Source organism: Leiobunum rupestre, chromosome 5, assembly GCF_980474605.1.
Source record: "Leiobunum rupestre chromosome 5, qqLeiRupe1.1.hap1, whole genome shotgun sequence".
In the NCBI taxonomy this organism is placed as follows: domain Eukaryota; kingdom Metazoa; phylum Arthropoda; class Arachnida; order Opiliones; family Sclerosomatidae; genus Leiobunum; species Leiobunum rupestre.
Genome location: NC_143388.1, coordinates 24806945 through 24833863, shown reverse-complemented (window position 1 = coordinate 24833863; position 26919 = coordinate 24806945). Strand labels below are relative to the sequence as shown.

The window sequence follows — 26919 nt, the reverse complement described above, 5'->3', positions numbered from 1 at the left end:
ATGCGGCTCATCCGTTGCTACTTGACCTTGCTGACCTTAGCAGCGGTGGCGCGCGTCCAAGGGCTCAATTTCGAAGAGATCTCTTTGGACACGGAAAGTAATTCGACCATTCTGATCGAGAAATTGAACCTTATGGAGAAAGTCCTGAAGGACACGGCGGAGAGCGCGGTCAAGGCCCTGTTGCCCACTCTGGTCCGAACGGGATACGAGGTCGAGGTGTCCGACGAGTGCATGGGGGCCGTTCTCACCCTGCTCGGAGGAATCAAAGATCTCAAAATGTGGGCCCTCAATAGTAAGTGCGCATTTGTTGACATTTCCATATATCATGAGCGTTCGAAAAACCAAAATCAAATTGCTTAAAGGGGAAGGGCCAAGCTTTTACAAATATCGCCTTATTTGCGTATCAAAAGATCAACAAGTGGTTCAATATACTTACACATTCTTTATTTTGTCTTGAAAAAATAGTTTTTGGTCTAAAAATTTTAAATGCAAAATAACGCCAAGTATTTGGGTTTGAATTTTCGCCGCCATCTTAAGGTGTATCGCCAGTGCCAGCAACATCTTAATGAGCGATTTGCGAACTATCCTATCTTTTAAAATCGCGCAAATTAGGCTTAGGTCTCGTATAACTGGAACGCGCCGATTTCTCACCAGGTGTCGCGGCGGACGCGTGCTTTTCAATTTCCCGAAATTTCTTTATTTTATTAAAAATTAAAAAGTTAATATTTGTTTATGCGGTTTTCGCCATAAATTTTAGTTTTTAACGGACTATAAGGCTATCTAGCTGGTTAAAGTGTGACCGTTCCCCTTTAAATCTCGTACACTCTTCAGAAAAAAATATTTTATAAATCTGGAATTTGAGTTGAAAATTCCGAAATTACCAAATCCGATTAAAATAACGAGCTAAAATCAGATTTCCAAAATAATTATTATATTCTTTTGGGAAAATGATACTTTACAAAAATGAAAAAATGTTTGTCACGGCGATTTAAATCAATATTTAGGTAAATAATTTTAATTAAAAACCTAAATCGTATAACAAATAAAACTACTTAACTAAACTAAAATGAAGTAAAGTAAAATAAAATAAAGTAAAGTAAAGTTAAGTAAAATAAAGTAAAATAAAATAAAACAAATAAAAATAAAAATAAAAATAAAAATAAAAATAAAATAAATAAAATAAAGTAAAATGAAATAAAATAAAGTAAAATAAAGTAAAATGAAATAAAATAAAGTAAAATGAAATAAAATAAAGTAAAATGAAATAAAATAAAGTAAAATGAAATAAAATAAAGTAAAATGAAATAAAATAAAATAAAGAAAAATAAAGTAAAATAAAGAAACATACAAAAAAATTAAATATGAAAATATAGTCGTGAAATTAAATGTCTGCGAAATAACTATTTTACGTAACGTTAAATCGATTTCTACGTAATTTCTATGTAATTTAATTTTAAAGTAATTTTTAAAGGAAAGAAAAAATGATGTCGACAATTGTTTACGTCGGATTTAAAAATTTGAATGTATAATAATTATAAAATAGCTTCAATTGAAACACGTGTAACAGTTTCCGTAATAATTGCGAAACATTATTCTTCTACCTAATTATCTATAATTTTTATAAAGGAAAAAAGGTTATGTTTAGTCGTAACATTTTCTATCTGGGGAAAGAATTCGAAATTGGACAAAATATTAGCAAGGTCAAAAATGAAATTTCCCCCAAATAACTTTAAAAAATTAAATTTGCATAATTCAGTATATATAAGAGAATTCCCCAAATATATTTTTATTAGATCGAGTATGGTAGTATAGTATAATTATGATAAAATGCTACGTTTAACGATATATGAAGCCAACTAAAAACCTAACTAACTATGGAGTTAATTTTGTTCGGAGATCCGACCAGTTTATATTATCTTTGATAAAACCAAATAGGTTAACTAGTGTTTGATCAAATACGCGAAAAAGTAGATTAGTCCATAATAAAAGGGGAAAATATAGCTAAATCCTAAACAAATTTGAAGAAATTTAAAAAAATAATAATGAAGTAGAGGTGTAAAAATCTTGGCAAGAAAACTCTTTTGATAGTGAGCCTGGACTAGCGACGGGCGAACGTAGAGGGCTAACCTATGGGCCGGGAATTCTTTTAACAAATAGACTATGCTAACTTTTGTCCACTTTTGACCGCTGATACAGGACAAACTATAGGAGCTAGTGAAAAATGGCAATGGAAAATTTTGCTCCTTTGATCAAGCTTAACAACATGTTTCAATTTGAAAAAAATCTGTCGAAAGCCAAATCCCATAGAAGAAGTGCGATGTCCTTTAAAAAAACTTACTAATTACTCGTACCAATAGTACTTCGAGCAAACAAAAAACGCGAAACTCGGATCAAATAGATCTTCGAGTAATAATTAAAAATAAATATAGCCAGAAATTCCAATGGTAGACCGGTTTCGTTCTATTTGGAACTCATCAGTACCGTGCGGGAAATCTGGCTGGCGACTGTCAAATCGAAAAGAGAAACTAAGCCTAAACATTAAAAATTTCAAAACGCGTTGCATATAGCAACGGAAAGCCGAAAAGGGGGGAGGGTGGTGGAGAATCTATCTTATAAGGAGCGCTTGGTACGTTGGTCGTCGTCGGTCGTACGTCCGAGCTTTCAGGAATGTTTGCTTAGTCTGTTATGAAGCCAAAGGCGGGGCGGCGAGGAAAAAGCGACCCGCGGATCAGAGAGAAACCGAGACTGCCTTTGGCTTCGTTACTGAGGTGGTTCGACTATCTATTTTCTCAAAATCTGTCGCCCCTGAGAGTTGGGCCGTGTTGGTCCCAACACGCAATACACCCGAAATTTTCTCTCTGTTTCCGCCGTGAATTTCGGAGAGGGGGGGGGGGTCGGGGTCGTTCCGATTTGAAAGTCCCGTGGCCCTCTCGGCGTACGTTAGTTCCGTGGCCTTTAAACATCAGCCATTGGATACAGGGGGTTTAAAGGGGTACACGAGGGTTTGGTACGACTGCGAGTTTGAGTTATTTTTGCGGGGAAAAGGGTACCATGGAAATTCTTGCATTGGAAAGGGGGAGGTGGGTACCACGGTAATTATCACATGGGAAAAGCCGAGAGGGAGTGCCACGGTAATTATCACATGGGCAAAAGGGGGAGGAAGGGCCTTACTGGGGTGGTTCTACTATGGGGAAAAGGGTACCACGGTAATTATCACAAGGGGAAAAGGGGGAGGTGGGTACCACTGTAATTATCACATGGGAAAAGCCGAGAGGGAGTGCCACGGTAATTATCACATGGGCAAAAGGGGGAGGAAGGGCCTTACTGGGGTGGTTCTACTATGGGGAAAAGGGTAACACGGTAATTATCACAAGGGGAAAAGGGGGAGGTGGGTACCACGGTAATTATTACATGAGAAAAAAGGGGAGGAACGGTAATTATCAAATGGGAAAAACGGGGAGTACCCCGGTAATTATCACATGGGGCAAAGGGGGAGGAAGGGCCTTACGGGGGGTACCCCGGTAACTATCACATGCGGAAAAAGGGGAGGTAGGGCCTTACTGGGGTGGTTCTACTTTGGGGAAAAGGGTGCCACGGAAATTCGCGCATGGGAAAAGGGGTTGGGGGGCGTACTGGGGTAGAGTGCCTCGAAACACACAACCAGACTTGGAATTAGCGGGAGTCTTGGGGCCAATGGCTCTTAATAAAAATCAGTGGGCTCTTAAAATAAATCATTCGAACGGCGGTTGCGGGCCACCGGGGCTCTCAATTTAATTAAAAAATATTTATTAAACATTTTACAGAAATGTCTGGAACATGATTTGTACGCCGTTTTCCTACCCTACACGAGAGCGGGATCTAGCGTTACAAATGATTATGTGTGATATTATAATATACTTGCTTGTTTTAAAGTTAATAAAAATATCACTATTTCCAAGTCTGCACACAACTAGCTGAGGGCCCACCTGTCTATATTTTAAGGTGCGCTTGGTACGTTGGTCCTACGTCCCAGCTTTCAGGAATGTGTGCTTAGTCGGTCACGAAGCCAAAGGCGGGGCGGCGAGGAAAAAGCGACCCGTGGAACAGAGGGAAACCGAGACTGCCTTTGCCTTCGTTACTGAGGTGGTTCGACTATCTATTTTCTCAAAATCTGTCGCCCCTGAGAGTTGGGCCGTGTTTGTCCCAACACGCAATACACCCGAAATTTTCTCTCTCTCCGCCGCAAATTTCGGAGGGGGGGTGATATCGTAATGGGTAGGTTTCAGAAAGCCTGTGAGTTTCGGAAACGGGGAGGGGCGGGGGGTTTCGGGGTCGTTCCGATTTTAAATCCCGTGGCTCTCTCGGCGTACGTTAATTAAACGTTAATTATCCCACCAAATGGTATACGAAATATTCCACTGATAATTTTTTCCGTTTATATGAACTTAAATGTAATATAAAATCGTCTTGAAAAATCCTTTATTGCTTTATAACGTTCAAAAATAACATTTTTAACGCGTCATATAGATAATCGAACAGTTGCTCGTTTAGGTAAAGTTTACGTTGTCAACGCGCGTATTATAAAGCAAAATGAGATTTTAGAAAGTACGTTGTAATTCGGAACGATATTAATACTTTTCACGAATTTTGTCATCAGTGAATTATAAATATGACTTGAACTAAGTTTCAAGGTTTATTTAAAAGCTAGTTTCATAACTTTTCATCCATTGGTTCGTTCACAATGTATCTTTAAAGTAGACGAAAATTTGAAGGTGGTGACTCTAGACTTGCCCAGCCTTAAGCCTCGGTTTAATCTACCGCGCATTTTGAAACTCAAAAACCCGAGTACTATCTTTAAATGATGGCGAACGCTAATTGTAATACGAAACTAATAACGAAATACGTGGGATTTTTGGCGTTAAATGGACTTAGAACGTATTTCGTTATTTGTTTCTTATTACAAGGAGCGTTCGGGTTTTTCCGTTTGAAAATACGCGGCAGATTAAACCGAGGCTTAGTATTGGGGAAGATTCACTGCCTTTCATTTGCTTTCTAATACGTGGGTTGACAACGCAAACTTTACCTAGACTAGCAGATGTTCGATTATCTACATGGCGCGGGAAAAATATTAATTTCGAATGTTATAAAGCGATAAACGATTTTTCAAGACGATTGTATATTACATTTAAGTTCATATAAACGGGAAAAATTGTCAGTGGAATATTTCTTATATCATTTGGTAGGTTAATTAACGTTTAATTATCGCCCACTTTACATTAATTTCAACGGGGGCGGGTAAAAACTTTTAACCAAGTTACGCGTGAGCTCGCCCCTAGAGGCGCTGCGCGTCAATCGCTCGTACTCTATATGCAACGCGTTTTGAATTTTTTAATGTTTAGGCTTAGTTTCTCCTTTAGATTTGACAGTCGCCAGCCAGATTTCCCGCACGGTACTGATGAGTTCCAAATAGAACGAAACCGGTCTACCGTTGGAATTTCTGGCTATATTTATTTTTAATTATTACTCGAAGATCTATTTGATCCGAGTTTCGCGTTTTTTGTTTGCTCGAAGTACTATTGGTACGAGTAATTAGTAAGTTTTTTTTAATTTCTTCAAATTTGTTTAGGATTTAGCTATATTTTCCCCTTTTATTATGGACTAATCTACTTTTTCGCGTATTTGATCATCCTTCTCACAGTCCATAGGTGGTTTCTTCCAACTTAACTAGTGTTTGACTAGGAGCAAATAGTTATATTTGCTCTACCGAATAAAAATGCGTAACTCATTCTACGAATGTGCGAAGGTATCACAAGGAGCGGCCATGTTTGAAATACGCGATTTGCGTTTGTGGTTTTTTAAACATGGTCGTTCTCCGATAGAGGGATAAGAAGAGTTTTCACGCTTGCTTAAGAAATTCAGTGCCACTGAAACGTCCCTGTATAATAGCCCAAGAATCAACATCTTGCAAAATAGCGCCCAATCACGCTAAAACACTTATAGCCTCGCTTATAGCGCATGGTTCACTTTTAGGATTTATAAATCGAAGGATATTTACTTGAAATATGAACGCGGTATTTACGAGTGGACCTTCAACTAAGCTTCCAATTGATCGATTTCAAAATGAACTCTATATTATATGGCCTAAAAACCATATTTAATGGGGAAGAATACTGAGAACAATTGAAAAATTTGACTTTCTAATAGCTCTTTCTATAAAATAATATATACGCATACATGTATGAAAAGTGTTATTTTTTGGAGCGCGCGCTTCCTAATATTTCCGTGTAGAGGGTCTCGTGCGTTTTCGCGCGAGCTCAACAAAAACAAAAATATGCGCGCGCTCTCTAACTTTAACTGCACGATGAATCTAACGCAATTCGACTTGAAGCACGTAAAGACAAATTTAGGTAGGAAACCCGTTGTTATTGCATTTGATAGAGCTTCGAAGCTTTTGGTGCTTAAAATATTTTTAATGTAGACCAAGAAATTAATCGAGCTGTTACACTTAATTTTCCGAAAATTTGAAGTACCCAGGAGATCGCGTTGGGTTAAATAGAAGGTTTTTTGGTAAGATGCAGTGTGTTTTTTCTCGGAGTTGAGGCCCCGACTTTTTGACGAGGGTCAAGGGTGTGTTTGGACGTCTTTTGTAATCGCCCCTGACCAGAGCGGACTGACCACTTTACTTTACGAAAAAATTTCATTGGCTACGTTCAGTAGCTTGCAACAAATTAAGCGTTGCAGTATTTCGGAACCGGTTTTCTACTCTAGGCTTTTTTCCATTTCCGGTGTGACGTAGCGTTGCTGAACCGTTGCTGAAACATTTGAACCTGCTCTTCCAGCCGGTTTCTTCGTTGTTAAACGGAATCGTGACGTCACAGCACGCGGGAAGGCTAGCTGCGGACGACACAGCAGACGATATTTTATAAAAATTACAACAATCGTAAAAAAGCGTTCAACAAGACAGGATAAAAAGTCTCAACGGAATCAACGCAAACGTAAAACGGTATGAGACCGTTAACCTTCACTGAACGTAGCCATTTTCGTAAAATAAGACATTTTTTAAAACAACCTTACAATACAAATTGTAGTCGGAACATACTACAACAAAACAATACGATATACATCCATATTTAACAAATCAAATTTATATTACCACCAATATCAAATATAAAATAATGATTCAAAGTCTCAAAATATTCTATTATTAAATTTAGTTTACATGTTTATATATCAACAGTTTATGATGTTTATTACCTTTAACTAAACTGCAATATGCAAAGCCAATCAGAAAAGCACCAGCCTAAGGTGGTATTAGCCTAGCTGATTATTATTTATTATTAATAATTGGTTGTCTCAGGTAACATTGATTTCGAGGAGGAGCTACCGAAAGTGACATCTATGGTACGATCCAGGTACTACTCTACATCCGTAAATTTAACGTTTTATAACCACTTTGAGCAGTGGCGTAGTGTTTCTGTGTTTACGAGTAGCTTTGACTAACATTTCAGGTATATTCCCATTCGATCGAAATCCCATTCGACCGAATCAATATGTTTCCGAAATATAGCCCAAAAGGCGGATTCGGTTCATTGGGACCCTTTGTTTTGTATTTTACTTCTGCCCCGATATATAGCAGGGTACGCAAAAAACGTTATACCTAAACAAAATTGCTACAGGTGTGAGAAGTATCAGAAATATTGAGAAGTATCAGAAATATTGAGAAGTATCAGAAATATTGAGAAGTATCAGAAATATTGAGAAGTATCAGAAATATTGAGAAGTATCAGAAATATTGAGAAGTATCAGAAATATTGAGAAGTATCAGAAATATTGAGAAGTATCAGAAATATTGAGAAGTATCAGAAATATTGAGAAGTATCAGAAATATTGAGAAGTATCAGAAATATTGAGAAGTATCAGAAATATTGAGAAGTATCAGAAATATTGAGAAGTATCAGAAATATTGAGAAGTATCAGAAATATTGAGAAGTATCAGAAATATTGAGAAGTATCAGAAATATTGAGAAGTATCAGAAATATATCGGAAATGTGGAGAAATATATCGGAAATGTGGAGAAATATATCGGAAATGTGGAGAAATATATCGGAAATGTGGAGAAATATATCGGAAATGTGGAGAAATATATCGGAAATGTGGAGAAATATATCGGAAATGTGGAGAAATATATCGGAAATGTGGAGAAATATATCGGAAATGTGGAAACATTTTGGTGTCAATACAATGAAAGAGAAATTTCATGAAATATCTGAAAATTCCAAAATACCGTGAAAGTATTAGTAATAATTGAATATCATAAATATGTTGTATTTTTTTTTGGAAATGGTTTGCTCTTTGCTTCAAGGACTTATGTACTGGTGTCAGCAATCGACTGTAGGTTTTTTAATATATTTTACCTTTCATATAGTCTTGGACAGTACTGGCAAGCCCGGAGGTGGTCAGCTAGACGGTTCTTTCGGGATGTTCGGTTCGTACGATCAGTGTCTAGGCACGGTGTTGTCCAGGAAAGGTGCGAACGGGCTCGACAACCCTGAGGACGTCGTTTTCAGGGGCCAATACTGTACCCTTCTCCTGCGACCACCCTTGCTGCCCAAGCCCAGCAAAATCTTCAGGCACATTCCGGTAGGCGCTTATCAGGACTACCAGCCGAAAACCGAGGTCAGTGCCAAAATAAGAACGACAGCGAATTCTGCTTTGGTGTACCCGTCAATAATCCCCGACATGCTAGATTTCCTACATAATAAGCTTCGTGCGTAGTTTAAACTTTGGTCAAAAGCGAGGGGCAGGTCACTTCCTTGATTAACGACGCACCCCTCGAAATATTAAAACCGATTTGATCGTGATTATGTTGATTAAATCAAGTTTAATCGTGATTATGTTGATTAAATCACGCTTAATCGTGATTATGTTGAATAAATCACGTTTAATCGTGATTATGTTGATTAAATAACGTTTAATCGTGATTATGTTGATTAAATAACGTTTAATCGTGATTATGTTGATTAAATAACGTTTAATCGTGATTATGTTGATTAAATAACGTTTAATCGTGATTATGTTGATTAAATCACGTTTAATCGTGATTTTGTTGATTAAATCACGTTTAATCGTGATTTTGTTGATTAAATCACGTTTAATCGTGATTATGTTGATTAAATCACGTTTAATCGTGATTATGTTGATTAAATCACGTTTAATCGTGATTTTGTTGATTATATCACGTTTAATCATGATTTTGTTGATTAAATCACGTTTAATCGTGATTTTGTTGATTAAATCACGTTTAATAGTGATTATGTTGATTAAATCACGTTTAATCGTGATTATGTTGATTAAATCACGCTTAATCGTGATTATGTTGATTAAATCACGTTTAATCGTGATTATGTTGATTAAATCACGTTTAATCGTGATTTTCTTGATTAAATCACGTTTAATCATGATTTTGTTGATTAAATCACGTTTAATCGTGATTATATTGATTAAATCACGTTTAATCGTGATTATGTTGATTAAATCACGCTTAATCGTGATTATGTTGATTAAATCACGTTTAATCGTGATTATGTTGATTAAATCACGCTTAATCGTGATTATGTTGATTAAATCACGCTTAATCGTGATTATGTTGATTAAATCACGTTTAATCGTGATTATGTTGATTAAATCACGCTTAATCGTGATTGTGTTGATTAAAACACGTTTAATCGTGATTCGAATGTTTAAATCGTGATTAGTATGATTAAATCCTGATTGAAACGATTAAATCGCGATTAGTATGATTAAATCACGATTAGAAATTAAAACGAGAATCAGAATGATTATATAGGTGATTTTAATTGTGCGTAATTAGAACCAGCGGATAAGAATAATTTAATATGTGATTAGAATTATTATTTTGTATTTACCGCGCTCGATTTACCGCCGACGTCGAGGCCGGCGTTTACCGCGATCTCGAATCTCGTTTTCTTTTTTCGCGATTTTCACTCTGATTAAATGATAATGTAAAATGTTTCCTTAAATCTCTGAAGAAATTTGATAGTAAAAAATTAAAAAGAAAAAAGTTACAAAGCTGTGATAACTTGTTACAAAGCTGTGATGTTTTCGGATGTTTTAAATAAAATGTATGTAATAAGTTATTTTTCCAATCATTTCAATCAAACACAACTATCAATATTAATAATTAATATTAAATTATCGTACTTTAGTTTTGATTTTACTTCATCTCTATTCGACCGATTATATTGATTAAATCATCATTAAAATGAATAAATCGTGATTAAATCTGATTAATATGATTAAATCCTGATTAATATGATTAAATCCTGATTAAAATGATTAAATCCTGATTAAAATGATTAAATCCTGATTAAAATGATTAAATCCTGATTAAAATGATTAAATACTGATTAATATTATTAAATCATGATTAATATGATTAAATCATTAGAATGATTAAATATCGTTTAAATCGTGATTATATTGATTAAATCGTGATCAGATTGATTTAATCGTGATTATATTGATTAAATCGTGATTAGATTGATTTTCTAATCTTGATTAGATTTTCTAATCTTGGTTACCCTGATTGAATCATTTTACTATGATTAAGACGCACCAAAAATGGAAGTGACCTGCCCCTCGGTCAGAAGTATCGCCGCCTACCGACTGAGTTTTAAATATAATATGTGAAAGCTGCCTGCTTATTCAAAACGATCTCGATATAAAAGCTGAACGTTTCAGTTAAAGAACATTCATATTCAAAACTGGTCTTCTATTTATTCACACTATCTTTTCTAAGTGATAAAATCATTGACTCACTAAATTATGTAATCCGGGAAATCCGTTCTATCATGTTCAATATTTCAGATAATGCAATTATTGAAAAAGCAATCGTCTAATTTTTACAAAGTGACCCACAGAATGGGAATCTGCGTACCTTCTAAATGCACCCAAGATGATTTGCAAAAAGTCGTTGCCTTTTGTAAGTACCGTCTGCCTGTAGACAATACTTTTACTCTCCCTAAATTTGACCTTTGACGAATTGGATAAAGCAATTTCCACCAACAGTAACGCTAATACTCTCACAATAAAATCCTATTTTCACGCTTCAGCAAAATTTTAAAATTTGCGAGTTTGGCAAGCGGCTACTAGCGAGAGTGAAAAGGGAGTTTAAGCGGTAAAATAAAGCTAAATCGAAAATTTCATTAAATTTCAGTTGCTAATAAGGTAGGCTATAACGCCAACATAACGGGTTGCGAAGTTCAACAATCCCAATTGGAGTTGGACAAAGTTCAAATTACCGTTATGTAAGATTTTTTAATCCTCTTAATACTTCAAAATGAAAGAATCTAATTTTAACTGTCTTTAACGTCGCAGTACGATATGCGTGTTTTTGGTCTTGCTGACCTTCTCGGCCAGCATTGTGGAATACTTTCTACTAGCCTACTCAGAGACGGACAAGAAACAAAATAGTATGTTATAAATTATTCAAATAATTTTTCTTCATGGTCTTATGTACAGGACCCACTTTCTAATGTTGACTTTCGCGCCTTAAAGGGCGCACCAATTATATTTAAATCACAAATTTTTGTCACCATGGTAGGTTCGTTAAAATATTGATCCTGGAAACCATGAACTTCGGTTAAAATAATTGGTTAACTTCTTCGAAAAAATGGAAATCGAATAACAATATTAATTATAATAATAATAATTATAATATTATGCACAATCAGCACGGTACAAATTAGAGAATCCATTGTTCATGGTCCGCACGCTGGAAATTTTAGCATCCTTAGTTCATAAACTTCATGGTGGGAATTTGAAAAGTGTAGTTCATAGTCAATAGGTTCGAAATAGTCATCACTTTCTTAATTAGATAATCCATCGCTCATTGATCACAGGTGGAAAATTAGAGAATTGGTAGTTCATAGTCATCACTTTCTTAATTAGATAATCCATAGCTCATTGATCACAGGTTGAAAATTAGAGAATTGGTAGTTCATAGTCATCACTTTCTTAATTAGATAATCCATAGCTCATTGATCACAGGTTAAAAATTAGAGAATTGGTAGTTCATAGTCATCACTTTCTTAATTAGATAATCCATCGCTCATTGATCACAGGTGGAAAATTAGAGAATTGGTAGTTCATAGTCATCACTTTCTTAATTAGATAATCCATCGCTCATTGATCACAGGTTGAAAATTAGAGAATTGGTAGTTCATAGTCATCACTTTCTTAATTAGATAATCCATCGCTCATTGATCACAGGTGGAAAATTAGAGAATTGGTAGTTCATAGTCATCACTTTCTTAATTAGAAAATCCATCGCTCATTGATCACAGGTTGAAAATTAGAGAATTGGTAGTTCATAGTCATCACTTTCTTAATTAGATAATCCATCGCTCATTGATCACAGGTTGAAAATTAGATAATTGGTAGTTCATAGTCATCACTTTCTTAATTAGATAATCCATGGCTCATTCATCACAGGTTGAAAATTAGAGAATTGGTAGTTCATAGTCATCACTTTCTTAATTAGATAATCCATCGCTCATTGATCACAGGTGGAAAATTAGAGAATTGGTAGTTCATAGTCATCACTTTCTTAATTAGATAATCCATAGCTCATTGATCACAGGTTGAAAATTAGAGAATTGGTAGTTCATAGTCATCACTTTCTTAATTAGATAATTCATAGCTCATTTATCACAGGTTGAAAATTAGAGAATTGGTAGTTCATAGTCATCACTTTCTTAATTAGATAATCCATAGCTCATTGATCACAGGTTGGAAATTAGAGAATTGGTAGTTCATAGTCATCACTTTCTTAATTAGATAATCCATAGCTCATTGATCACAGGTTGAAAATTGGAAAATTGGTAGTTCATAGTCATCACTTTCTTAATTAGATAATCCATAGTGCATTGATCACAGGTTGAAAATTAGAGAATTGGTAGTTCATAGTCATCACTTTCTTAATTAGATAATCCATGGCTCATTCATCACAGGTTGAAAATTAGAGAATTGGTAGTTCATAGTCATCACTTTCTTAATTAGATAATCCATCGCTCATTGATCACAGGTGGAAAATTAGAGAATTGGTAGTTCATAGTCATCACTTTCTTAATTAGATAATCCATAGCTCATTGATCACAGGTTGAAAATTTGAGAATTGGTAGTTCATAGTCATCACTTTCTTAATTAGATAATTCATAGCTCATTGATCACAGGTTGAAAATTGGAGAATTGGTAGTTCATAGTCATCACTTTCTTAATTAGAAAATCCATCGCTCATTGATCACAGGTTGAAAATTAGAGAATTGGTAGTTCATAGTCATCACTTTCTTAATTAGATAATCCATCGCTCATTGATCACAGGTTGAAAATTAGATAATTGGTAGTTCATAGTCATCACTTTCTTAATTAGATAATCCATGGCTCATTCATCACAGGTTGAAAATTAGAGAATTGGTAGTTCATAGTCATCACTTTCTTAATTAGATAATCCATCGCTCATTGATCACAGGTGGAAAATTAGAGAATTGGTAGTTCATAGTCATCACTTTCTTAATTAGATAATCCATAGCTCATTGATCACAGGTTGAAAATTAGAGAATTGGTAGTTCATAGTCATCACTTTCTTAATTAGATAATTCATAGCTCATTTATCACAGGTTGAAAATTAGAGAATTGGTAGTTCATAGTCATCACTTTCTTAATTAGATAATCCATAGCTCATTGATCACAGGTTGGAAATTAGAGAATTGGTAGTTCATAGTCATCACTTTCTTAATTAGATAATCCATAGTGCATTGATCACAGGTTGAAAATTAGAGAATTGGTAGTTCATAGTCATCACTTTCTTAATTAGATAATCCATGGCTCATTCATCACAGGTTGAAAATTAGAGAATTGGTAGTTCATAGTCATCACTTTCTTAATTAGATAATCCATCGCTCATTGATCACAGGTGGAAAATTAGAGAATTGGTAGTTCATAGTCATCACTTTCTTAATTAGATAATCCATCGCTCATTGATCACAGGTGGAAAATTAGAGAATTGGTAGTTCATAGTCATCACTTTCTTAATTAGATAATCCATAGCTCATTGATCACAGGTTGAAAATTTGAGAATTGGTAGTTCATAGTCATCACTTTCTTAATTAGATAATTCATAGCTCATTGATCACAGGTTGAAAATTGGAGAATTGGTAGTTCATAGTCATCACTTTCTTAATTAGATAATTCATAGCTCATTGATCACAGGTTGAAAATTAGAGAATTGGTAGTTCATAGTCATCACTTTCTTAATTAGATAATCCATAGCTCATTGATCACAGGTTGGAAATTAGAGAATTGGTAGTTCATAGTCATCACTTTCTTAATTAGATAATCCATAGCTCATTGATCACAGGGTGAAAATTAGAGAATTGGTAGTTCATAGTCATCACTTTCTTAATTAGATAATCCATAGCGCATTGATCACAGGTTGAAAATTAGAGAATTGGTAGTTCATAGTCATCACTTTCTTAATTAGATAATCCATGGCTCATTCATCACAGGTTGAAAATTAGAGAATTGGTAGTTCATAGTCATCACTTTCTTAATTAGATAATCCATCGCTCATTGATCACAGGTTGAAAATTGGAAAATTGGTAGTTCATAGTCATCACTTTCTTAATTAGATAATCCATAGTGCATTGATCACAGGTTGAAAATTAGAGAATTGGTAGTTCATAGTCATCACTTTCTTAATTAGATAATCCATAGTGCATTGATCACAGGTTGAAAATTAGAGAATTGGTAGTTCATAGTCATCACTTTCTTAATTAGATAATCCATGGCTCATTGATCACAGGTTGGAAATTAGAGAATTGGTAGTTCATAGTCATCACTTTCTTAATTAGATAATCCATAGTGCATTGATCACAGGTTGAAAATTAGAGAATTGGTAGTTCATAGTCATCACTTTCTTAATTAGATAATCCATGGCTCATTCATCACAGGTTGAAAATTAGAGAATTGGTAGTTCATAGTCATCACTTTCTTAATTAGATAATCCATCGCTCATTGATCACAGGTGGAAAATTAGAGAATTGGTAGTTCATAGTCATCACTTTCTTAATTAGATAATCCATCGCTCATTGATCACAGGTGGAAAATTAGAGAATTGGTAGTTCATAGTCATCACTTTCTTAATTAGATAATTCATAGCTCATTGATCACAGGTTGAAAATTGGAGAATTGGTAGTTCATAGTCATCACTTTCTTAATTAGATAATTCATAGCTCATTGATCACAGGTTGAAAATTAGAGAATTGGTAGTTCATAGTCATCACTTTCTTAATTAGATAATCCATGGCTCATTGATCACAGGTTGGAAATTAGAGAATTGGTAGTTCATAGTCATCACTTTCTTAATTAGATAATCCATAGCTCATTGATCACAGGGTGAAAATTAGAGAATTGGTAGTTCATAGTCATCACTTTCTTAATTAGATAATCCATAGTGCATTGATCACAGGTTGAAAATTAGAGAATTGGTAGTTCATAGTCATCACTTTCTTAATTAGATAATCCATGGCTCATTCATCACAGGTTGAAAATTAGAGAATTGGTAGTTCATAGTCATCACTTTCTTAATTAGATAATCCATCGCTCATTGATCACAGGTTGAAAATTGGAAAATTGGTAGTTCATAGTCATCACTTTCTTAATTAGATAATCCATAGTGCATTGATCACAGGTTGAAAATTAGAGAATTGGTAGTTCATAGTCATCACTTTCTTAATTAGATAATCCATAGTGCATTGATCACAGGTTGAAAATTAGAGAATTGGTAGTTCATAGTCATCACTTTCTTAATTAGATAATCCATGGCTCATTCATCACAGGTTGAAAATTAGAGAATTGGTAGTTCATAGTCATCACTTTCTTAATTAGATAATCCATCGCTCATTGATCACAGGTGGAAAATTAGAGAATTGGTAGTTCATAGTCATCACTTTCTTAATTAGATAATCCATAGCTCATTGATCACAGGTTGAAAATTTGAGAATTGGTAGTTCATAGTCATCACTTTCTTAATTAGATAATTCATAGCTCATTGATCACAGGTTGAAAATTGGAGAATTGGTAGTTCATAGTCATCACTTTCTTAATTAGATAATTCATAGCTCATTGATCACAGGTTGAAAATTAGAGAATTGGTAGTTCATAGTCATCACTTTCTTAATTAGATAATCCATAGCTCATTGATCACAGGTTGGAAATTAGAGAATTGGTAGTTCATAGTCATCACTTTCTTAATTAGATAATCCATCGCTCATTGATCACAGGTGGAAAATTAGAGAATTGGTAGTTCATAGTCATCACTTTCTTAATTAGATAATCCATAGCTCATTGATCACAGGTTGAAAATTAGAGAATTGGTAGTTCATAGTCATCACTTTCTTAATTAGATAATCCATGGCTCATTCATCACAGGTTGAAAATTAGAGAATTGGTAGTTCATAGTCATCACTTTCTTAATTAGATAATCCATCGCTCATTGATCACAGGTGGAAAATTAGAGAATTGGTAGTTCATAGTCATCACTTTCTTAATTAGATAATCCATAGCTCATTGATCAAAGGTTGAAAATTTGAGAATTGGTAGTTCATAGTCATCACTTTCTTAATTAGATAATCCATGGCTCATTCATCACAGGTTGAAAATTAGAGAATTGGTAGTTCATAGTCATCACTTTCTTAATTAGATAATCCATAGCTCATTGATCAAAGGTTGAAAATTTGAGAATTGGTAGTTCATAGTCATCACTTTCTTAATTAGATAATCCATGGCTCATTCATCACAGGTTGAAAATTAGAGAATTGGTAGTTCATAGTCATCACTTTCTTAATTAGATAATCCATAGCTCATTGATCAAAGGTTGAAAATTAGAGAATTGGTAGTTCATAGTCATCACTTTCTTAATTAGATAATCCATGGCTCATTCATCACAGGTTGAAAATTAGAGAATTGGTAGTTCATAGTCATCACTTTCTTAATTAGATAATCCATCGCTCATTGATCACAGGTGGAAAATTAGAGAATTGGTAGTTCATAGTCATCACTTTCTTAATTAGATAATCCATAGCTCATTGATCACAGGTTGAAAATTAGAGAATTGGTAGTTCATAGTCATCACTTTCTTAATTAGATAATCCATAGCTCATTGATCACAGGTTGGAAATTAGAGAATTGGTAGTTCATAGTCATCACTTTCTTAATTAGATAATCCATAGCTCATTGATCACAGGGTGAAAATTAGAGAATTGGTAGTTCATAGTCATCACTTTCTTAATTAGATAATCCATAGCTCATTGATCACAGGTTGAAAATTAGAGAATTAGTAGTTCATAGTCATCACTTTCTTAGTTAGATAATCCATCGCTCATTGATCACAGGTGGAAAATTAGAGAATTGGTAGTTCATAGTCATCACTTTCTTAATTAGATAATCCATAGCTCATTGATCACAGGTTGAAAATTAGAGAATTGGTAGTTCATAGTCATCACTTTCTTAATTAGATAATTCATAGCTCATTTATCACAGGTTGAAAATTAGAGAATTGATAATTCATAGTCATTAACCTCGAAATTAAAGAATTCATAGTTCATAGTCAGCATGGGGGGAATTTTAGAATTCTGAGTTCAAAGTTAGCGCGTAGAAATAATTTTTTGAATTCGTAGTTCAAAATTAGCACGTATATTTTCAAGTTGGCCGCGGTTACTAGAGAAAGTTTGCGTCGCAGATTCCCAATCTAGTTCAAATTCTCAACCGTAGTTCATAGTTCGCACTGTAACAAATTTTATTTTCGCAGCGGCTGCGATATCCCTTACAATACATTAAATTCTTCATTAATGTCACAGTAAACACTATTTAAACGAAACAGGTAGTAGCAGGTTGGCACAATTTTGCCAAGGGTGGAAAAAACTAGATTTTGCCGCGGTTTTTTCCGCCTATTGTTTTCCTGTTAAAAAACGTGTGGAAAATCGTACTTCCATGGTTTTTCCACCTCTAGTGACAAATAATAAAAGCAGTATATTCTTCAATTCTATTCACTCTTCTTCTGGCCTTTTTTCATATCTCCTATTTGCAATGACCAAATTAGTCACTTAATAGATATATCAATGCTTAATTTAGCATGGAAAGAGGTTTTTCCACTTTTTTCCGGTTTTTTCCATTTTTCCAGGTTTTTACCAGTTTTTCCCACATGTCCCGGATTTTTAATAGCATTTTTGTATCACGTGTTTTCGTGTAGCGTTGACCTTGCAAATAGCTCAAGCCTTATCACTGAGAACGAACATGGTGAAAACTTTCGCGCCAATAAAGTACGAGGACGACACTTTGAGTTGCTTGCACGGTTTTCGATTCTTATCCATCGGATGGGTGGTTTTAATCCACAGTTACGCTCTGGCTGATCCCATCGTCTACCGTAAGTTAATTACTTTCTTTCTCCAAGTACCACCAGAAGTGACTGATATCTTTCCAGGTGATATTAGCTTCGCTGAACGTTTCACGGAGAGTTTCACTTCTCAAACGGTGTCCAACGGTGGCGTATCGGTCGATACATTCATATTCATATCGTAAGCGATAAAAACTTCATAAACAATTTAATAGACTAGAGTTAGAATCCACAAACAAGGTTTTTACCAATTTATGTTATCGTGGAATTAAAACACTTTGTCAATTTACAAGTTCTAAGCCGCGCTTGTTAGCTTTCGTGATAAACCAGGATACAAGTCGAAAACCAAGTGATTGGACAATGCTACAGCTATTTTAAAAAGATTACTATACGTACTGAACTGTAGCAAAAAAAGTAGAATACTATCTTGATCAATAGTAATTGTTTGTTAAGGCTCGTTTGATAGTACTTTACATAAACTAACATCGAAAATACTATTTAAACTTTTACAAATAAATTATCTAGATTGGCCACTTGGTTCTTGTGAGCAGCGCGACTTGTAGCGCCACGGTGTCGAAATATTTAACACTTGCGAAATATAGAAAACGTGGGGTGGCGGAGTGGTTAGCGCTTTCGCCTCGCAGCAAGAGGAGCCGGGTTCGATCCCAGCTTGTGGCACTGGGTGAAAACTCGGAACTACTCCTTCCGCGTTGAATTTGCAAGTTCTCTCCCCCACTGGTTAAAGGGGTTTTCCCCCGAATTCTTCGGTTTCCCCTTCCCATAAAAACTTGTAGAGGTTAACGGTAATAGTTAGTGTAGGGAGCTGTTGGCTCGCGTGGCATGAAGGGCTTGCCACCACCCTCCTACGCATTGTAACCCGGCCACCTGTTTAAAGGCATTATATGTCGCTAGATGACTTGGGCCTAAGGTGGTGCCTTGGGTATTAGCGTAGCTGATTATTAAAACACGTAATGTAGTAATGAAGGTCATCATCAATGAAGGTCAACGTTTTAAATACGTGCTTTGTACCCGAGTCGGAAGATTTAGAGATTATCTCGGTAGGAGCCCTGGCGGCTGATGCCTTATACAGAATTGGGTTTTCGTTGATTCGAATCTAACAATTTATTTGTCTAAGATGTTTAATTATGAATTGATAATTTATACCTTTCAGGGGACTGTTGCTATCTTATAATGTCGTCAAATTATACGATAAATATGGGGCGATAATTTTCAACGTGCCCTTGCTACTCTTCAAAAGGGCTTATAGGTACTAATTGAAAGCTATTTAAACACAAACATAACGCGAATGACTTATCTCTAAACTTTCTCAGATTGTTGCCATCGGCGATGATGGTGATTGGCTTGCACGTCGTCCTGCCCTTGACAAACTCCGGGCCCTTTTGGAAGGAAGAAATGGGTTTACTGGCGAAAAACTCTCGCGAAAGGTGGTGGACAGTACCACTTTTCATTACCAATTTCTTTACTTACGACAAAGTTGTAAGGACATCTCGTTTTTAAAACGTCTTACTATACAGACGGTAATTGTTTCTCGCGTAATTACAGCCTGTTGCCAGTTTTTGGTATATCGCGGTGGACATGCAATGTTTCATTCTCGGGGTGATCTTTTTGGGACTCTACTTCAAGTACGTTTTAAGTCGATTTAAGAATGTTTAAGATATATGCTAGGAATATATGATAGCGTTTTTCATTAGTCTCCTCGATAGTCACTCCGAATCCGTTGCTGACATAATTGATCTTACTCAGGGCCGTTTTAAGCCTTCAGTAGGCCTTAGGCAAAAATGTCATCTACCGTCCTTTTGGACCTTCGCAGAGACTTAGCGAGGGGGGCAGGGGGACATTGGCCCCGGGCGCCGATGGATAGTATTACATGTAAAATGGATTAAAAAAATGTTGGGTTTTATAGTAAACTAATTTTTCTTGAAACTTGAAAAGTACACTTTTTTTAAATAAAACAATATAATGTGGTTTTCCAGAGGAAAAGGCTAGTGGTCCGACAATCTGGGTGTTTTGCCCCGGACGCCAAATATCCTCGCTACGCCACTGGACCTTCGTAAGCCATTTATATGGAATCGTAGGCATTAATTTATACTAAAATATTCGTAGGCCCTAGGCACTTTGCCTAGTCTGCCTTATGGATAAAGCAGCCCTGACCTTACTCCGATCGACAGAGAAATAAAACACGCGAATAAACGGGGATCGTGCGCGTTGGTACATGCAAAATACTTGCACCGAGATCGATCTCGATCCATTGATCTGTCGAAACACGCGAACATTGAATCGAGCAGATCCGAACACGCAAATGGCTGGCTGCCGTCTCTAAGAAAACTTACTAGAAAATCACACTGAAAATCTTTCAGAATTGCTATGTTCTTCACGAAACTAGTCTAGTTAAAAAGAGCTCACAGAGAAAGTGAACTTCAATTCTTAGTTTTGGATCGGCGCCGAGTTCAGATAGCCACAGTCACGAGCGCAAATCTCTGTTAGAAACCCGCCCATTTCTATAATAATTATCAGGGCCACCATAGTATTTCTTGGACATTCCAAGTGTATACTTATATAGTTTCCTGGTAAAAATATCCGCACAAACGCAACGACTTACACGGCATTTACTTCTTCAAAGCTTAATTACTACTGAAGTGGTGCAGTGGTATCTCCCTTTGCATTAACTATTAGTAATGGTTACAGGAATAAACTATGGGGATACGTGTTCAACGCTTTTATCTTCGTGGGATCGATCATATCCGTAGCCTTGGTCGTATACTACTTGGACCTTCTACCGACAGTCCTCATGACCTCTATCGAAAACACGTAAGTATTTAAACTAAGCAAATTAAAAGTAAGGTTTTAACCACTTGATGACTTCTCTCAGTATGCTAACGCGCCACTTTCTGTACCTTCACACTTTGCCCAACGTCCACACGAGTGTCTACGTCGTGGGCTTAACTTTAGGCGTTTTTCTCGCCAAACGACAGAAATTCCAAATACCGATTGTAAGTTAAAATTTGAAGGTTCCTAAGTTCGTTTCCGTAAATAGCTTTGGTTCATTTGAAACAATATGGCATTCTAGGCTGTTGAGATTGTAGGTTGGCCCTTGTGTCTCGCTTTCATGTACGCCGTCCTCTACAGCACTTACATTTGGAACAGTGGACAGATACCCAGCCCGACCGAATCAGTCCTCTACGGCTGCCTTCACCGACCCGTTTGGGCTTTAGCACTGACTTGGATCACCTTACTTTGCGCTATGGGAAGAGGAGGTAATAATATAAACGCTAAATCGTTCAGACAATGACCTTTCACGCCAAGGCAAATTCAACGCAAATTCAACTTTCCTATACGTCATAATGTTGTTTGTTGAGTCGCCTCTTACGCTTGGGAGAGTGAGAGAGAAGACGACGGAACAGACGACGTTATGACGGAGGAAAGTGAGCCACCTCAAAATATGGGTGAAGGGAATTTTCACCCACTGATAACTGAGAAGGAGACGACCCGAGGTGTTACACACCGATTTTGGTCAAACTCGGGGGATTGGTAGACCTTAATGTAACTTAAAAATCCTAATGGGCAACGGTTTTGCCATGGCAACGAAAAATGTTTTTGACAACATAAAATTACATTTTGATCAATTTGAACCAAATGGGTGAAAATGCACCGATATGGCTTAAATTGGAAGAAATGTGAGAAAAAAATAAAAAAATTCAAGCATTGAAAAAAATATTTCAAAAATGATTAAAATAATTTTTTGCCCATGCTATAACTACCGCCTTTTTGATTTCGACGCCAGCGACATCTATTGAAAAAAGAGCTATAGTTCACGTCGAGCCACCACTTGCTTTAAATTGTTTCTTGTACTTTTCAGGAATATTGAACGAATTTTTGAGCTGGAGAGCATTCGCGATTTTAAACCGCCTTTCGTATTTGGTCTACTTGGTTCACGTAACGCTCATTATTTATTTCCTGGCCTCGTTGAATGGCGTTATTGACACCCACCATCACATGCCGGTAAGTTGAAGGGCCACAGGCCCACATGTTATCCTGTAGAGACTTATACCAAACCATTCGACGTTCTAAATTTTTGATGTGAGTCTCATTTGAAGAATGACCACGCACTTTTCGTGGACTTCAGAGTAAGTCTATCGTTAGGCCTAATTCTCTAGGTGGCACTGCTTGGCCACGTTCTTCCGAGCTAAGATAATGTAGAGCTCGGTACCAATAGATTTGAATTTTGAGAGCTTTCTGATTGACGGTTGTGTAACGAAGCTTTTACCCACTTCCGGCACGTGACCTCCGAAAAATCGGCCTCCAACGGGCGCTGTCAAATTGTCAATGTCATATCACGGCCAACTTTGATGACACGCTGTTTTGTGGTCTTATTTATAGCAGTCTTGGAAATAAGGAATTTTAAAAACTAGTGACCCCTATTGTCTACAAAAATAAACTGGTCCTTAGGACCAGTGACCCATACCTTGATTTTTTTCTAATGGTCCCATTGTAAAATTATTTTTTATGGAATGTGGAATGTGGATAGATCTATAGACTCTAGAAACAATATAAATCGTGAATCGCGCCGCGCGTAATGTTTTACGTTATTGTTCATTGTAACTTTATACCACTACTAAAGGTTGCTGGTAACTTCGTAAGCCCTTCATCTTAGTCTTGATTTTCTAGAGTGACGTTTATTGTGTTAGAAAGAAAAAAGTCGGAGTAGAAATTTGAAGAAAGCTCGAATTTTTAAACTGGTCCCGCCTCAATTCCCATAAAAAAGTGAATTATTTAATTAAATTTAATTTAATTTAATTAAAAACTGGTCCAAGCAATTAATAAACTGGTTTTGGACCAGTGGACGTGTGCTATTTCCAAGACTGATCTATAGTCGCGTACCATGGTAACTATATGGAGCTAATGATTTCGGAGTTCCGGCAGGAAGTGGGTAAACGCTGTAGACTACGCGCGAGGCAGTGATTTCGAATCTAGGGTACGAAGTTTACATTATCTTTGTTCCGAGTTAGCGCCTAGCGTTTGCTAATTAATGTAAAATTAAAAAAAATCTAAATATGGGTTCCGTAATTGCTCTCTGCTACCAAAACAGTGCAAAATTATAGTAAATTGTAAATATGAATATTTTATGGCTTCTAATTTATACATCATAGCCCTCTAAAACGCGTAATTAACCTTTTTTAGTTTACATAGAGACACGTAGCGTCCAACGCGAGAAGCTTTTTTTTTCGTCCGCTACGTAGACGTTTTGTGATTTATCACCTTCTTAGCAGACTACAATTCCGCAGTTTATGAACTTCTCACGTTCACTACTAAGTGGCTTTGTGTAAATAGGCCTTTCCATAAATTCTTTACGAATGCCCAACTTGTTCTTGAAATTGTGCAATCAAACCCATGGATGAGTTCACTAGCTCTCTTTAGTGGTAGAGTTGGGGAAGCATTGTAGAAGTGAGGAAAAAACCGTAAACAAGAAGGCCATGTTAATTTATAGAAAGGCCTATTGAAAAGGCTATTTGCGTACCATAAAATATCCTTTCGATACTGGCTGCCATATGATATAGCGTCTGTAAATACGCTACATATATAGGCTTCGAGCTTAGGTAATATAGCGCCATCTGCTTTAATATCTGTCAACTAAATATGTGAAGAAATAGCAGACGACTTTTGAATTTCAATGTTTTCCGGTTGAACTTTGAGCTGTTGTGCAGAGAGAGTTTTGAACGAGCAGACAGCTTTCATATATTTAATTTAAAACTCGGTCAGAAGGTGGCGATACTTGTGAGCAAAATTTTAACTACGCACGAAGCCTATACTGCCGTGCAAAGCACAAAAGCATTAACGACCAAAACCAAAATATGTAGAAGACCCGCGAAATTCAAACTTTCTTTGCCTTAAGATACCACAACTTACTTCTTTCAAGTTTATATAGTAGACTAGGATTTTTCAACTCAAATTATATTCTGGTAATAAACCATTTACAGGCCAAACGATATTTCAGAAATATCATTTGCTTTTTACCACGTATATGTTGGACTATTTTTGTCTTAAACGCACTCTCGCCGGCGGAATTTTTCTCACATAGGTAGCTTTTAGTTCTTTTATGAAAAAGAGATGGCGATGAAGTCTATCGCGACGCGTGCTACGAGCTATTCCAATCTCACTTCAATCGTTATTGTGAAAGTCGAAATTTATAGTCAAAGTATATGTGGGAAGGAATTAACTATATGCCCCAAAGAGTTAGAAATCAGTCACTCCAGGGGCTGGAAATCCTCTCTCCGCTACCTTTGGCTGTACAGCGTAGTTAGAGAAACCTCCGCTACTCTCATTGCCGCTACTATCTAATGGAAAAATTGAAAGAAAATAAGTAGTCCCGAACTCGACGCTAACACAAATTTTGAGCTTGCGAGAGTGCGTTTAAAACGCGAAAAAAATGCGTCTTGATTTGACTTTTTTTTAAAATAAACACATTAATGCGTTTTTGGTTTGAAAAAATAATGCAAGAACCTAAAATAATGCGTTTTGCAACGAGTCATTTCTCTAGAACAAAAATTTTAAATTCGAAAATTAGTTCAAAATTGAATTTAACGTATAAAATAAGGTGAAATAAAACCAAAATCTGTAAATCGAATATTTGGTCGTTAATGCTTTTGTGCTTTGCACGAAGCCTATAGTTTTCGACAGCAACCAAAACGGCTCACGATGATATAACTCCATTTTGGTTTTGTATTAGATTTGGGGCTTCCTCGGTACTTTGGTGCTGAGTTTCGGAGCAGCCTATTTGCTGAGGATATTCTTCGAAGCTCCTCTGCTGGAATTGGAACGAGTGGGGATGGCTAGCCTAATCAAGAAAAAAAAGGAAGCTATGGAGAAACCAACGCCAAATGAACCTCAAGAAACCCAATATTCGAACGGGCATTGTATTCTACCCATCAATGAAACACTGCCAAACGCAAATAACCTGAACAATAAATCGAAATTTGATACTAAACTTTAAAATATTCGCGATGCGGTTGAGGATCAATTCATTCTCTATAGACGCTTCAATAAAACATCTTAGAGGAAATTCCCAAGAAGTAATATTTCCAAGAGACAGGACCTACGGCGCTAAGGGTGGGCTGAAGTGGGCTTTAGCCCCCCTACATTTCTGAGAGGGGCCACATATATATTAAAAGGGCCACATATTTATAATTAAGAGGCCACATATTTTAATTTATGAATTTTCTTTATCTCTAGAAATTTGTTTTATTGCCAAGAAACGTTTTTCTGGTAAAAAATCTTTCAAAATCAATTCGTTTACTCAAAAGGGTAGTAGACCATACAGATTCGTGAGGAAGGTAGCGGAAATTGAGATTAAGTTGAAAAGAAAGGGGCTTATGGGAATTTAGGGAAATATCCCAGGCATGCACTTGTCCCCTCCAGGTCAGATACAATGTCAGTAGGGGGTCCAGTAAACGCGACGAGAGCCGGAACAATAAAACGACCTTGCTCCTCTCGCTTCCTGGAAAAATTTCGGGTATTTTCGATTTCACCACTTTATGGTCAATCCAAGGTTCCCCCTAAGGGCCACGAAATAATTAGCCCACCTATGAAAATACCTTAGCGCCGCTACTGCCTGCCAGTCACTGATTATATAGCGCTGGTTAAAATAATGGAAACTTTTCACCTGTACGGTATTCAACAAGTGTTCCCCTTTAACCGGGTAGCTTTTTTGACATAATAGCCAAAACACGACGTTCTGTTTACAGGTGAAAAGTTACCATTATTTTAACAAGCACGATATTAACAGTCCTTGCCGGTCCTGGCTCTCGGAAATATTACATCTAGGCAATTTCCTTGAAGAATGTTTTATTTTAGTGCCTATTCTACTCTCGACTAGTCAATTGTGGTTTACGTTATCCTTTGTAATAATTATTTCAAGTTATATGTTGTTTCTACAGTTAAAACTATTGTACAAACTAATTAACATTGTAATGAAAAGTCTTTTTGTATTAAAAACATGCATTTTATTTTTGTAAAAATTGTAGAAAAAAAGCTTATTTCAAGGCCTATCATAATAATAATCAGCTAAGCTAAGCTAATACCGAAGGAACCACACAGGCCTAAGTCAACTAGTGACTTATGAAGAGAATTACCGGTGGCTGGGTAAAATTGCGTAGGAGGGTGGTGGCAAGGCCTTTAAGTCACCGAAGAGCTCGGAGAAAACCCCTCTAAGCAGCTTACCGAGGGAGGATGGCACCCGAAACTATATTATATCGATATACTCCGTATTTGTTGGAGTTCTTGGCCATTGAAACTATACGGGAAGCAGCCTATGTAAGGAAAGCATAAAAACGCCAAACTCGCGTGTCCGGAAGCTGAGCTTATGTCACGAGAATAATGATTTTTCATATTATAAAGCAAAAAGCCTGATATGTTTTTCTCTCAAACCGAATCAGTGAAAAATCCATTGATT

General features: G+C 36.1%; 1 protein-coding gene across 1 annotated transcript; it reads left to right on the top strand.

The window, feature by feature from the left end:
- LOC149943929 (nose resistant to fluoxetine protein 6-like) lies at window positions 1–25616 on the top strand. The gene is made up of 15 exons (XM_090176244.1): window positions 1–292; window positions 8406–8656; window positions 10868–10982; window positions 11217–11307; window positions 11378–11472; window positions 18309–18482; window positions 18540–18633; window positions 19624–19719; window positions 19784–19949; window positions 20016–20095; window positions 21159–21281; window positions 21343–21463; window positions 21541–21727; window positions 22330–22472; window positions 25198–25616. The coding sequence occupies exons 1-15, from the start codon at window positions 1–3 to the stop codon at window positions 25459–25461; spliced, it is 2292 nt and encodes a 763-aa protein (XP_090032370.1). The 3' UTR covers window positions 25462–25616.
- The last annotated feature ends 1303 nt before the right edge of the window (window positions 25617–26919 follow it).